At 57.1% G+C, this 13904-nt stretch overlaps 1 protein-coding gene across 1 annotated transcript in view; it reads right to left on the bottom strand.

The window, feature by feature from the left end:
* LOC128235972 (uncharacterized) overlaps window positions 1-13137 on the bottom strand; it is a 39258-nt gene extending 26121 nt beyond the window's left edge. The window contains exons 1-3 of the mRNA XM_052950756.1: window positions 12658-13137; window positions 7276-7361; window positions 6341-6535 (exon numbers count right to left, since the gene is read on the bottom strand). Of these exons, the coding sequence (XP_052806716.1) occupies window positions 6341-6535; window positions 7276-7361; window positions 12658-13137 (761 nt within the window). The remainder of the gene's footprint in view (window positions 1-6340; window positions 6536-7275; window positions 7362-12657) is intronic.
* Between the last annotated feature and the right edge of the window lie 767 nt (window positions 13138-13904).

Genomic DNA, 13904 nt, shown 5'->3' with positions numbered 1-13904 from the left:
TTTCGGTGTCCACTGTTGTTGGGGCCGAGGTCGTTTCGGTTGCCACTTTTGTTGGGCCCGTGGTCGTTTCGGTTGCGACTGTTGTTGGGGCCGAGGTCGTTTCGGTTTCCACTGTTGTTGGGGCCGAGGTCGTTTCGGTTCCAACTGTTGTTGGGGCCGTGGTCGTTTCGGTTGCCACTGTTGTTGGGGCCGTGGTCTTTTCGGTTGCGACTGTTGTTGGGGCCGAGGTCGTTTCGGTTGACACTGTTGTTGCGGCCGTGGTCGTTTCGGTTGCCACTGTTGTTAGGGCCTGGGTCGTTTCGGTTGCCACTGTTGTTGGGGCCGTGGTCGTTTTGGTTGGGACTGTTGTTACGGCTTTGGTCGTTTCGGTTGCCACTGTTGTTGCTGCCGTTGTCGTTTCGGTTGCCACTGTTGTTGGGGCCGAGGTCGTTTCGGTTGCGACTGTTGTTGGGGCCGAGGTCGTTTCGGTTGACACTGTTGTTGCGGCCGTGGTCGTTTCGGTTGACACTGTTGTTGGGGCCGAGGTCGTTTCGGTTGCCACTGTTGTTGGGGCCGAGGTCGTTTCGGTTGCCACTGTTGTTGGGGCCGTGGTCATTTCGGTTGCCACTGTTGTTGCGACCGTGGTCGTTTCGGTTGCCACTGTTGTTGGGGCCGAGGTCGTTTTGGTTGCGACTGTTGTTGCGCCCGTGGTCGTTTCGGTTGCGACTGTTGTTGGAGCCGAGGTCGTTTCGGTGTCCACTGTTGTTGGGGCCGAGGTCGTTTCGGTTGCCACTTTTGTTGGGCCCGTGGTCGTTTCGGTTGCGACTGTTGTTGGGGCCGAGGTCGTTTCGGTTTCCACTGTTGTTGGGGCCGAGGTCGTTTCGGCTACCACTTTTGTTGGGGCCGTGGTCGTTTCGGTTGCGACTGTTGTTGGGGCCGTGGTCGTTTTGGTTGAGACTGTTGTTGTGGCCGTGGTCGTTTCGGTTGCCACTGTTCTTGCGGCCTTGGTCGTTTCGGTTGCCACTGATGTTGCGGCCGTGGTCGTTTCGGTTGCCACTGTTGTTGGGGTCGTGGTCGTTTCGGTTGCCACTTTTGTTGCGGCCGTGGTCGTTTCGGTTGCGACTGTTGTTGTTGCCGGGGTGGTTTTGGTTGCGACTGTTGTTGTGGCCGTGGTCGTTTCGGTTGCGACTGTTGTTGGGGTCGTGGTCGTTTCGGTTGCCACTGTTGTTGCGGCCGTGGTCGTTTCGGTTGCGACTGTTGTTGGGGCCGGGGTGGTTTTGGTTGCGACTGTTGTTGTGGCCGTGGTCGTTTCGGTTGCCACTGTTGATGCGGCCGTGGTCGTTTCGGTTGCCACTGTTGTTGGGGCCGTGGTCGTTTCGGTTGCCACTGTTGTTGGGGCCGTGGTCGTTTCGGTTGCCACTGTTGTTGGGGCCGAGGTCGTTTCGGTTGCGACTGTCGTTGCGGCCGTGGTCGTTTCGGTTGCCACTGTTGTTGGGGCCGTTGTCGTTTCGGTTGACACTGTTATTGGGGCCGTGATCGTTTCGGTTGCGACTGTTGTTGGGGCCGGGGTCGTTTTGGTTGCGACTGTTGTTGCGGGCGTGATCGTTTCGGTTGCAACTGTTGTTGCGACCGTTGTCGTTTCGGTTGCCACTGTTGTTGGGGCCGAGGTCGTTTCGTTTGTCACTGTTGTTGGGGCCGTGGTCGTTTCGGTTGCGACAGTTGTTGGGGCAGGGGTCCTTTTGGTTGCAACTGTTGTTGGGGCCGTGGTCGTTTCGGTTGCCACTGTTGTAGTGGCCGTGGTCGTTTCGGTTGCCACTGTTGTTGCGGCCGTGGTTGTTTCGGTTGCCACTGTTGTTGGGGCCGAGGTCGTTTCGGTTGCCACTGTTGTTGGGGCCGAGGTCGTTTCGGTTGCGACTGTTGTTGCGGCCGTGGTCGTTTCGGTTGCCACTGTTGTTGGGGCCGAGGTCGTTTCGGTTGCCACTGTTGTTGGGGCCGAGGTCGTTTCGGTTGCCACTGTTGTTGGGGCCGTGGTCGTTTCGGTTGCCACTGTTGTTGGGGCCGAGGTCGTTATGGTTGGGACTGTTGTTACGGCTTTGGTCGTTTCGGTTGCCACTGTTGTTGCTGCCGTTGTCGTTTCGGTTGCCACTGTTGTTGGGGCCGTGGTCGTTTCGGTTGCGACTGTTGTTGGGGCCGTGGTCGTTTTGGTTGACACTGTTGTTGCGGCCGTGGTCGTTTCGGTTGCCATTGTTGTTGGGGCCGAGGTCGTTTCGGTTGCCACTGTTGTTGGGGCCGAGGTCGTTTGGGTTGCCACTGTTGTTGGGGCCGTGGTCATTTCGGTTGCCACTGTTGTTGCGACCGTGGTCGTTTCGGTTGCCACTGTTGTTGGGGCCGAGGTCGTTTCGGTTGCGACTGTTGTTGCGGCCGTGGTCGTTTCGGTTGCCACTGTTGTTGGGGCCGAGGTCGTTTCGGTGTCCACTGTTGTTGGGGCCGAGGTCGTTTCGGTTGCCACTTTTGTTGGGCCCGTGGTCGTTTCGGTTGCGACTGTTGTTGGGGCCGAGGTCGTTTCGGTTTCCACTGTTGTTGGGGCCGAGGTCGTTTCGGTTGCCACTTTTGTTGGGGCCGTGGTCGTTTCGGTTGCGACTGTTGTTGGGGCCGGGGTCGTTTTGGTTGAGACTGTTGTTGTGGCCGTGGTCGTTTCGGTTGCCACTGTTCTTGCGGCTTTGGTCGTTTCGGTTGCCACTGATGTTGCGGCCGTGGTCGTTTCGGTTGCCACTGTTGTTGGGGTCGTGGTCGTTTCGGTTGCCACTGTTGTTGCGGCCGTGGTCGTTTCGGTTGCGACTGTTGTTGTTGCCGGGGTGGTTTTGGTTGCGACTGTTGTTGTGGCCGTGGTCGTTTCGGTTGCGACTGTTGTTGGGGTCGTGGTCGTTTCGGTTGCCACTGTTGTTGCGGCCGTGGTCGTTTCGGTTGCGACTGTTGTTGGGGCCGGGGTGGTTTTGGTTGCGACTGTTGTTGTGGCCGTGGTCGTTTCGGTTGCCACTGTTGTTGCGGCCGTGGTCGTTTCGGTTGCCACTGTTGTTGGGGCCGTGGTCGTTTCGGTTGCCACTGTTGTTGGGGCCGTGGTCGTTTCGGTTGCCACTGTTGTTGTGGCCGAGGTCGTTTCGGTTGCGACTGTTGTTGCGGCCGTGGTCGTTTCGGTTGCCTCTGTTGTTGGGGCCGTTGTCGTTTCGGTTGACACTGTTATTGGGGCCGTGATCGTTTCGGTTGCGACTGTTGTTGGGGCCGTGGTCGTTTTGGTTACGACTGTTGTTGCGGGCGTGATCGTTTCGGTTGCAACTGTTGTTGCGACCGTTGTCGTTTCGGTTGCCACTGTTGTTGGGGCCGAGGTCGTTTCGTTTGTCACTGTTGTTGGGGCCGTGGTCGTTTCGGTTGCGACAGTTGTTGGGGCAGGGGTCCTTTTGGTTGCAACTGTTGTTGGGGCCGTGGTCGTTTCGGTTGCCACTGTTGTAGTGGCCGTGGTCGTTTCGGTTGCCACTGTTGTTGCGGCCGTGGTTTTTTCGGTTGCCACTGTTGTTGGGGCCGAGGTCGTTTCGGTTGCCACTGTTGTTGGGGCCGTGGTCGTTTCGGTTGCGACTGTTGTTGCGGCCGTGGTCGTTTCGGTTGCCACTGTTGTTGGGGCCGAGGTCGTTTCGGTTGCCACTGTTGTTGGGGCCGAGGTCGTTTCGGTTGCCACTGTTGTTGGGGCCGTGGTCGTTTCGGTTGCCACTGTTGTTGGGGCCGAGGTCGTTTTGGTTGGGACTGTTGTTACGGCTTTGGTCGTTTCGGTTGCCACTGTTGTTGCTGCCGTTGTCGTTTCGGTTGCCACTGTTGTTGGGGCCGAGGTCGTTTCGGTTGCGACTGTTGTTGGGGCCGAGGTCGTTTCGGTTGACACTGTTGTTGCGGCCGTGGTCGTTTCGGTTGCCACTGTTGTTAGGGCCGGGGTCGTTTCGGTTGCCACTGTTGTTGGGGCCGGGGTCGTTTTGGTTGAGACTGTTGTTGTGGCCGTGGTCGTTTCGGTTGCCACTTTTTTTGGGGCCGTGGTCGTTTCGGTTGCGACTGTTGTTGGGGCCAGGGTCGTTTTGGTTGCGCCTGTTGTTATGGCCGTGGTCGTTTCGGTTGCCGATGTTGTTGGGGCCGTGGTCGTTTCGGTTGCCACTGTTGTTGGGGCCGTGGTCGTTTCGGTTGCAACTAATGTTGTTGCGGCCGTGGTCGTTTCGGTTGCCACTGTTGTTTGGGCCGAGGTCGTTTCGGTTTCCACTGTTGTTGGGGCCGAGGTCGTTTCGGTTGTGACTGTTTTTGGGGCCGAGGTCGTTTCGGTTGCCACTTTTGTTGGGGCCGTGGTCGTTTCGGTTGCGACTGTTGTTGGGGCCGGGGTCGTTTTGGTTGCGACTGTTGTTGTGGCCGTGGACGTTTCGGTTGCCACTGTTGTTGCGGCCGTGGTCGTTTCAGTTGCCACTGTTGTTGGGGCCGAGGTCGTTTCGGTTACCACTGTTGTTGGGGCCGAGGTCGTTTCGGTTGCCACTCTTGTTGGGGCCGAGGTCGTTTCGGTTGCCACTGTTGTTGGGGCCGAGGTCGTTTCGGTTGCGACTGTTGTTGGGGCCGGGGTCGTTTTGGTTGCGACTGTTGTTGGGGCCGGGGTCGTTTTGGTTGCGACTGTTGTTGTGGCCGAGGTCGTTTCGGTTGCCACTTTTGTTGGGGCCGTGGTCGTTTCCGTTGCGACTGTTGTTGGGGCCGGGGTCGTTTTGGTTGCGACTGTTGTTGTGGCCGTGGTCGTTTCGGTTGCCACTGTTGTTGCGGCCGTGGTCGTTTCAGTTGCCACTGTTGTTGGGGCCGAGGTCGTTTCGGTTGCCACTGTTGTTGGGGCCGAGGTCGTTTCGGTTGCCACTGTTGTTGGGGCCGTGGTCGTTTCGGTTGCGACTGTTGTTGGGGCCGGGGTCGTTTTGGTTGCGACTGTTGTTGTGGCCGTGGTCGTTTCGGTTGCCACTTTTGTTGGGGCCGTGGTCGTTTCGGTTGCGACTGTTGTTGGGGCCGGGGTCGTTTTGGTTGCGACTGTTGTTGTGGCCGTGGTCGTTTCGGTTGCCACTGTTGTTGCGGCCGTGGTCGTTTCGGTTGCCACTGTTGTTGTGGCCGAGGTCGTTTCGGTTGCCACTGTTGTTGGGGCCGAGGTCGTTTCGGTTGCGACTGTTGTTGGGGCCGAGGTCGTTTCGGTTGCCACTGTTGTTGGGGCCGAGGTCGTTTCGGTTGCCACTTTTGTTGGGGCCGTGGTCGTTTCGGTTGCGACTGTTGTTGGGGCCGGGGTCGTTTTGGTTGCGACTGTTGTTGTGGCCGTGGTCGTTTCGGTTGCCACTGTTGTTGCGGCCGTGGTCGTTTCAGTTGCCACTGTTGTTGGGGCCGTGGTCGTTTCGGTTGCCACTGTTGTTGGGGCCGAGGTCGTTTCGGTTGCGACTGTTGTTGCGGCCGTGGTCGTTTCGGTTGCCACTGTTGTTGGGGCCGAGGTCGTTTCGGTTGCCACTGTTGTTGGGGCCGTGGTCGTTTCGGTTGCGACTGTTGTTGGGGCAGGGGTCCTTTTGGTTGCGACTGTTGTTTGGGCCGTGGTCGTTTCGGTTGCCACTGCTGTTGTGGCCGTGGTCGTTTCGGTTGCCACTGTTGTTGCGTCCGTGGTTTTTTCAGCTGCCACTGTTGTTGGGGCCGTGGTCGTTTCGGTTGCCACTGTTGTTGGGGCCGAGGTCGTTTCGGTTGCCACTGTTGTTGGGGCCGAGGTCGTTTCGGTTGCCACTGTTGTTGCGGCCGTGGTCGTTTCGGTTGCCACTGTTGTTGGGGCCGAAGTCGTTTCGGTTGCCACTGTTGTTGGGGCCGAGCTCGTTTCGGTTGCGACTGTTGTTGCGGCCGTGGTCGTTTCGGTTGCCACTGTTGTTGGGGCCGAGGTCGTTTCGGTTGCCACTGTTGTTGGGGCCGTGGTCGTTTCGGTTGCGACAGTTGTTGGGGCAGGGGTCCTTTTGGTTGCGACTGTTGTTTGGGCCGTGGTCGTTTCGGTTGCCACTGCTGTTGTGGCCGTGGTCGTTTTGGTTGCCACTGTTGTTGCGTCCGTGGTTTTTTCAGCTGCCACTGTTGTTGGGGCCGTGGTCGTTTCGGTTGCCACTGTTGTTGGGGCCGAGGTCGTTTCGGTTGCCACTGTTGTTGGGGCCGAGGTCGTTTCGGTTGCGACTGTTGTTGTGGCCGGGGTCGTTTCGGTTGCCACTGTTGTTGGGGCCGGGGTCGTTTTGGTTGCCACTGTTGTTGCTGCCGTTGTCGTTTCGGTTGCCACTGTTGTTGGGGCCGTGGTCTTTTCGGTTGCCACTGTTGTTGCTGCCGTTGTCGTTTCGGTTGCCACTGTTGTTGGGGCCGTGGTCTTTTCGGTTGCGACTGTTGTTGGGGCCGAGGTCGTTTCGATTGACACTGTTGTTGGGGCCGAGGTCGTTTCGGTTGCCACTGTTGTTGGGGCCGTGGTCGTTTCGCTTGCGATGGTTGTTGGGGCCGCGGTCTTTTTGGTTGCGACTGTTGTTGGGGCCGAGGTCGTTTCGGTTGCCACTTTTGTTGGGGCCGTGGTCGTATCGGTTGCCACTGTTGTTGGGGCCGGGGTCGTTTTGGTTGAGACTGTTGTTGGGGCCGTGGTCGTTTCGGTTGCCACTGTTGTTGCTGCCGTGGTCGTTTCGGTTGCCACTGTTGTTGCGGCCGTGGTCGTTTCGGTTGCCACTGTTGTTGGGGCCGTGGTCGTTACGGTTGCGACTGTTGTTGGGGCCGTGGTCGTTTCGGTTGCCACTGTTGTTGCGGCCGTTGTCGTTTCGGTTGCCACTGTTGTTGGGGCCGTGGTCGTTTCGGTTGCGACTGTTGTTGCGGCCGTGGTCGTTTCGGTTGCCACTGTTGTTGCGGCCGTGGTCGTTTCGGTTGCCACTAATGTTGGGGCCGTGGTCGTTTCGGTTGCAACTTTTGTTTGGGCCAAGGTCGTTTTGGTTGCCACTGTTGTTGGGGTCGGGTCGTTTCGGTTGCCACTGTGGTTGGGGCCTTGGTCGTTTCGGTTGCCACTGTTGTTGCGGCCGTGGTCGCTTCGATTGCCACTGTTGTTGGGGCCGAGGTCGTTTCGGTTGCGACTGTTGTTTTGGCCGAGGTCGTTTCTTTTGCCACTGTTGTTGGGGCCGAGGTCGTTTCGTTTGCCACTGTTGTTGGGGCCGTGGTCGTTTCGGTTGCGACTGTTGTTGGGGCCGGGGTCGTTTCGGTTGCGACTGTTGTTGGGGCCGAGGTCGTTTCTTTTGCCACTCTTGTTGGGGCCGAGGTCGTTTCGTTTGCGACTGTTGTTGGGGCCGTGGTCGTTTCGGTTGCCACTGTTGTTGGGGCCGGGGTCGTTTTGGTTGCGACTGTTGTTGCGGCCGTGGTCGTTTCGGTTGCCACTGTTGTTGGGGCCGTGGTCGTTTCGGTTGCGACTGTTGTTGGGGCCGAGGTCGTTTCGGTTGCCACTGTTGTTGGGGCCGAGGTTGTTTCGGTTGTTAATTTTTTTTGGGCCGTGGTCGTTTCGGTTGCGACTGATGTTGCGGCCGTGATCGTTTCGGTTGCCACTGTTGTTGGGGCCGTGGTCGTTTCGGTTGCGACTGTTGTTTCGGCCGTGGTCGTTTCGGTTGCCACTGTTGTTTTGGCCGTGGTCGTTTCGGTTGCCACTGTTGTTGCGGCCGTGGTCGTTTCAGTTGCCACTGTTGTTGGGGCCGAGGTCGTTTCGGTTGCCTTTGTTGTTGGGGCCGAGGTCGTTTCGGTTGCGACTGTTGTAGCGGCCGTGGTCGTTTCGGTTGCCACTGTTGTTGGGGCCGAGGTCGTTTCGGTTGCCACTGTTGTTGGGGCCGAGGTCGTTTGGGTTGCCACTGTTGTTGGGGCCGTGGTCATTTCGGTTGACACTGTTGTTGCGACCGTGGTCGTTTCGGTTGCCACTGTTGTTGGGGCCGAGTTCGTTTCGGTTGCGACTGTTGTTGCGGCCGTGGTCGTTTCGGTTGCCACTGTTGTTGGGGCCGAGGTCGTTTCGGTGTCCACTGTTGTTGGGGCCGAGGTCGTTTCGGTTGCCACTTTTGTTGGGCCCGTGGTCGTTTCGGTTGCGACTGTTGTTGGGGCCGAGGTCGTTTCGGTTTCCACTGTTGTTGGGGCCGAGGTCGTTTCGGTTGTCACTGTTGTTGAGGCCGTGGTCGTTTCGGTTGCGACAGTTGTTGGGGCAGGGGTCCTTTTGGTTGCGACTGTTGTTGGGGCCGTGGTCGTTTCGGTTGCCACTGTTGTAGTGGCCGTGGTCGTTTCGGTTGCCACTGTTGTTAGGGCCGTGGTCGTTTCGGTTGCCACTGTTGTTGGGGCCGGGGTCGTTTTGGTTGAGACTGTTGTTGTGGCCGTGGTCGTTTCGGTTGCCACTTTTGTTGCTGCCGTGGTCGTTTCGGTTGCCACTGTTGTTGGGGCCGTGGTCTTTTCGGTTGCCACTGTTGTTGGGGCCGTGGTCGTTTCGGTTGCCACTATTTTTGGGGCCGAGGTCGTTTCGGTTGCCACTGTTGTTGGGACCGAGGTCGTTTCGGTTGCCACTGTTGTTGGGGCCGAGGTCGTTTCGGTTGCCACTTTTTTTGGGGCCGTGGTCGTTTCGGTTGCGACTGTTGTTGGGGCCAGGGTCGTTTTGGTTGCGCCTGTTGTTATGGCCGTGGTCGTTTCGGTTGCCAATGTTGTTGGGGCCGTGGTCGTTTCGGTTGCCACTGTTGTTGGGGCCGTGGTCGTTTCGGTTGCAACTAATGTTGTTGCGGCCGTGGTCGTTTCGGTTGCCACTGTTGTTTGGGCCGAGGTCGTTTCGGTTGGCACTGTTGTTGGGGCCGTGGTCGTTTCGGTTGCGACTGTTGTTGGGGCCGAGGTCGTTTCGGTTGCCACTTTTGTTGGGGCCGTGGTCGTTTCGGTTGCGACTGTTGTTGGGGCCGGGGGCGTTTTGGTTGCGACTGTTGTTGTGGCCGTGGTCGTTTCGGTTGCCACTGTTGTTGCGGCCGTGGTCGTTTCGGTTGCCACTGTTGTTGGGGCCGTGGTCGTTTCGGTTGCCACTGTTGTTGGGGCCGAGGTCGTTTCGGTTGCGACTGTTGTTGCGGCCGTGGTCGTTTCGGTTGCCACTGTTGTTGGGGCCGTTGTCGTTTCGGTTGACACTGTTATTGGGGCCGTGATCGTTTCGGTTGCGACTGTTGTTGGGGCCGGGGTTGTTTTGGTTGCGACTGTTGTTGCGGGCGTGGTCGTTTCGGTTGCCACTGTTGTTGGGGCCGAGGTCGTTTCGGTTGTCACTGTTGTTGGGGCCGTGGTCGTTTCGGTTGCGACAGTTGTTGGGGCAGGGGTCCTTTTGGTTGCGACTGTTGTTGGGGCCGTGGTCGTTTCGGTTGCCACTGTTGTAGTGGCCGTGGTCGTTTCGGTTGCCACTGTTGTTGCGGCCGTGGTTTTTTCAGTTGCCACTGTTGTTGGGGCCGAGGTCGTTTCGGTTGCCACTGTTGTTGGGGCCGAGGTCGTTTCGGTTGCGACTGTTGTTGCGGCCGTGGTCGTTTCGGTTGCCACTGTTGTTGGGGCCGAGGTCGTTTCGGTTGCCACTGTTGTTGCGGCCGAGGTCGTTTCGGTTGCCACTGTTGTTGGGGCCGTGGTCGTTTCGGTTGCCACTGTTGTTGGGGCCGTGGTCTTTTCGGTTGCGACTGTTGTTGGGGCCGAGGTCGTTTCGGTTGACACTGTTGTTGCGGCCGTGGTCGTTTCGGTTGCCACTGTTGTTAGGGCCGGGGTCGTTTCGGTTGCCACTGTTGTTGGGGCTGGGGTCGTTTTGGTTGAGACTGTTGTTGTGGCCGTGGTCGTTTCGGTTGCCACTTTTGTTGCTGCCGTGGTCGTTTCGGTTGCGACTGTTGTTGGGGCCGTGGTCGTTTCGGTTGCCACTGTTGTTGGGGCCGTGGTCGTTTCGGTTGCCACTATTTTTGGGGCCGAGGTCGTTTCGGTTGCCACTGTTGTTGGGGCCGAGGTCGTTTCGGTTGCCACTGTTGTTGGGGCCGAGGTCGTTTCGGTTGCCACTTTTTTTGGGGCCGTGGTCGTTTCGGTTGCGACTGTTGTTGGGGCCAGGGTCGTTTTGGTTGCGCCTGTTGTTATGGCCGTGGTCGTTTCGGTTGCCAATGTTGTTGGGGCCGTGGTCGTTTCGGTTGCCACTGTTGTTGGGGCCGTGGTCGTTTCGGTTGCAACTAATGTTGTTGCGGCCGTGGTCGTTTCGGTTGCCACTGTTGTTTGGGCCGAGGTCGTTTCGGTTTCCACTGTTGTTGGGGCCGTGGTCGTTTCGGTTGCGACTGTTGTTGGGGCCGAGGTCGTTTCGGTTGCCACTTTTGTTGGGGCCGTGGTCGTTTCGGTTGCGACTGTTGTTGGGGCCGAGGTCGTTTTGGTTGCGACTGTTGTTGTGGCCGTGGTCGTTTCGGTTGCCACTGTTGTTGCGGCCGTGGTCGTTTCGGTTGCCACTGTTGTTGGGGCCGAGATCGTTTCGGTTGCCACTGTTGTTGGGGCCGAGCTCGTTTCGGTTGCCACTCTTGTTGGGGCCGAGGTCGTTTCGGTTGCCACTGTTGTTGGGGCCGAGGTCGTTTCGGTTGCCACTTTTGTTGGGGCCGTGGTCGTTTCGGTTGCGACTGTTTTTGGGGCCGGGGTCGTTTTGGTTGCGACTGTTGTTGTGGCCGTGGTCGTTTCGGTTGCCACTGTTGTTGCGGCGGTGGTCGTTTCAATTGCCACTGTTGTTGGGGCCGAAGTCGTTTCGGTTGCCACTGTTGTTGGGGCCGAGCTCGTTTCGGTTGCGACTGTTGTTGCGGCCGTGGTCGTTTCGGTTGCCACTGTTGTTGGGGCCGAGGTCGTTTCGGTTGCCACTGTTGTTGGGGCCGTGGTCGTTTCGGTTGCGACAGTTGTTGGGGCAGGGGTCCTTTTGGTTGCGACTGTTGTTGGGGCCGTGGTCGTTTCGGTTGCCACTGCTGTTGTGGCCGTGGTCGTTTCGGTTGCCACTGTTGTTGCGTCCGTGGTTTTTTCAGCTGCCACTGTTGTTGGGGCCGTGGTCGTTTCGGTTGCCACTGTTGTTGGGGCCGTTGTCGTTTCGGTTGACACTGTTGTTGGGGCCGAGGTCGTTTCGGTTGCGACTGTTGTTGGGGCCGGGGTCGTTTCGGTTGCCACTGTTGTTGGGGCCGGGGTCGTTTTGGTTGCCACTGTTGTTGCTGCCGTTTTCGTTTCGGTTGCCACTGTTGTTGGGGCCGTGGTCTTTTCGGTTGCCACTGTTGTTGCTGCCGTTGTCGTTTCGGTTGCCACTGTTGTTGGGGCCGTGGTCGTTTCGGTTGCGACTGTTGTTGGGGCCGAGGTCGTTTCGGTTGACACTGTTGTTGGGGCCGAGGTCGTTTCGGTTGCCACTGTTGTTGGGGCCGTGGTCGTTTCGCTTGCGATGGTTGTTGGGGCCGCGGTCTTTTTGGTTGCGACTGTTGTTAGGGCCGAGGTCGTTTCGGTTGACACTGTTGTTGCGGCCGTGGTCGTTTCGGTTGCCACTGTTGTTAGGGCCGGGGTCGTTTCGGTTGCCACTGTTGTTGGGGCAGGGGTCGTTTTGGTTGAGACTGTTGTTGGGGCCGTGGTCGTTTCGGTTGCCACTTTTGTTGCTGCCGTGGTCGTTTCGGTTGCCACTGTTGTTGCGGCCGTGGTCGTTTCGGTTGCCACTGTTGTTGGGGCCGTGGTCGTTTCGGTTGCGACTGTTGTTGGGGCCGTGGTCGTTTCGGTTGCCACTGTTGTTGCGGCCGTTGTCGTTTCGGTTGCCACTGTTGTTGGGGCCGTGGTTGTTTCGGTTGCGACTGTTGTTGCGGCCGTGGTTGTTTCGGTTGCCACTGTTGTTGCGGCCGTGGTCGTTTCGGTTGCCACTAATGTTGGGGCCGTGGTCGTTTCGGTTGCGACTTTTGTTTGGGCCAAGGTCGTTTTGGTTGCCACTGTTGTTGGGGTCGGGGTCGTTTCGGTTGCCACTGTGGTTGGGGCCTTGGTCGTTTCGGTTGCCACTGTTGTTGCGGCCGTGGTCGCTTCGATTGCCACTGTTGTTGGGGCCGAGGTCGTTTCGGTTTCGACTGTTGTTTTGGCCGAGGTCGTTTCTTTTGCCACTGTTGTTGGGGCCGAGGTCGTTTCGGTTGCCACTGTTGTTGGGGCCGTGGTCGTTTCGGTTGCGACTGTTGTTGGGGCCGGGGTCGTTTCGGTTGCGACTGTTGTTGGGGCCGAGGTCGTTTCTTTTGCCACTCTTGTTGGGGCCGAGGTCCTTTCGTTTGCGACTGTTGTTGGGGCCGTGGTCGTTTCGCTTGCGACTGTTTTTGGTGCCGGGGTCGTTTTGGTTGCGACTGTTGTTGCGGCCGTTGTCGTTTCGGTTGCCACTGTTGTTGGGGCCGTGGTCGTTTCGGTTGCGACTGTTGTTGGGGCCGAGGTCGTTTCGGTTGCCACTGTTGTTGGGGCCGAGGTTGTTTCGGTTGTTAATTTTGTTTGGGCCGTGGTCGTTTCGGTTGCGACTGATGTTGCGGCCGTGGTCGTTTCGGTTGCCACTGTTGTTGGGGCCGTGGTCGTTTCGGTTGCGACTGTTGTTTCGGCCGTGGTCGTTTCGGTTGCCACTGTTGTTGCGGCCGTTGTCGTTTCGGTTGCCACTGTTGTTGGGGCCGTGATGGTTTCGGTTGCGACTGTTGTTGGGGCCGGGGTCGTTTTGGTTGCGACTGTTGTTGCGGCCGTGGTCGTTTTGGTTGCCACTGTTGTTGCGGCCGTTGTCGTTTCGGTTGCCACTGTTGTTGGGGCCGTGGTCGTTTCGGTTGCGACTGTTGCTGGGGCCGAGGTCGTTTCGGTTGCCACTGTTGTTGGGGCCGAGGTCGTCTCGGTTGCCACAGTTGTTTGGGCCGAGGTCGTTTCGGTTTCCTCTGTGGTTGCGACCGGTGTCCTCTCGGTTGCCACTATTGTTGCGGCCGTGGTCGTTTCGGTTGCCACTGTGGTTGGGGCTGAGGTCGTTTCGGTTGCCACTGTCGTATCCGCTGTGTCTGATGTGGTTTCGGCCATTGGTGTTGTTGATACTGTAGAATCAGCCGTTGTTGCAGATGCCATAACCAAACTTCTATCAATGTGTACGTGTAAAACTGCCGCAAGGATTGTGATGTAAATGGTTGTATGGCGCATCATCACTGTTCGTTTCTAAAGATGGAGCCGTGTTAGTGACTTAAGACAGGAAAATTCCTTTTAATACAATTACACATATATGTATAGAAAATAGTTTTAGAGTTGATTTCCGGCATTTAGTTATTCTTTTAGTTAACAAAAATCAACGCGAAAACAAAAACACCCGTACCTGTTGTTAATTCAAAACAGATAAAAAATATTTTTAGAAAGATTGCGAGACATGACGTGTACGTGAACTTGCACGTGTAGCTTCACATGCAGCTAACAGTTGCGGCTGAGTTTTAAAATAAACATGCGCGAAATTTCTCTTTAAACTTGTTTTTGCCGACTCGCTCGTATTGCATAAATCACTTTCCCCATGCATTATATGTGCAAAATGTACACATACTTGGATGACGTAGTGCACAAAAGTTGTCCAAACATACACGTCTCCTAACAAGTAGTGTTTCTTAACCTGTGTACCACACTCTAAAGGTAAAAGTCACGTGACCACAATTCTGAACTTACTCAACCACGCGCATGTATTTGATACTTTCTTTCCTAAAGGTTACTAAATTAAAAAACAAAACAAAAAAAACTATCCCATCGTACGATTTCTGTCGCGTTACGCGTTGACGAATTACGCGTATTACACGTGTTGACGTCTTATGTGTGTAATACGTGTTGACGTCTTATGTGTATTACTCGTGTTGACT

This window comes from Mya arenaria, chromosome 5 (assembly GCF_026914265.1).
Source record: "Mya arenaria isolate MELC-2E11 chromosome 5, ASM2691426v1".
In the NCBI taxonomy this organism is placed as follows: Eukaryota; Metazoa; Mollusca; class Bivalvia; order Myida; family Myidae; genus Mya; species Mya arenaria.
Note: the sequence above shows the minus strand (reverse complement) of the source record. Positions and strands in the feature narration are given on the sequence as shown.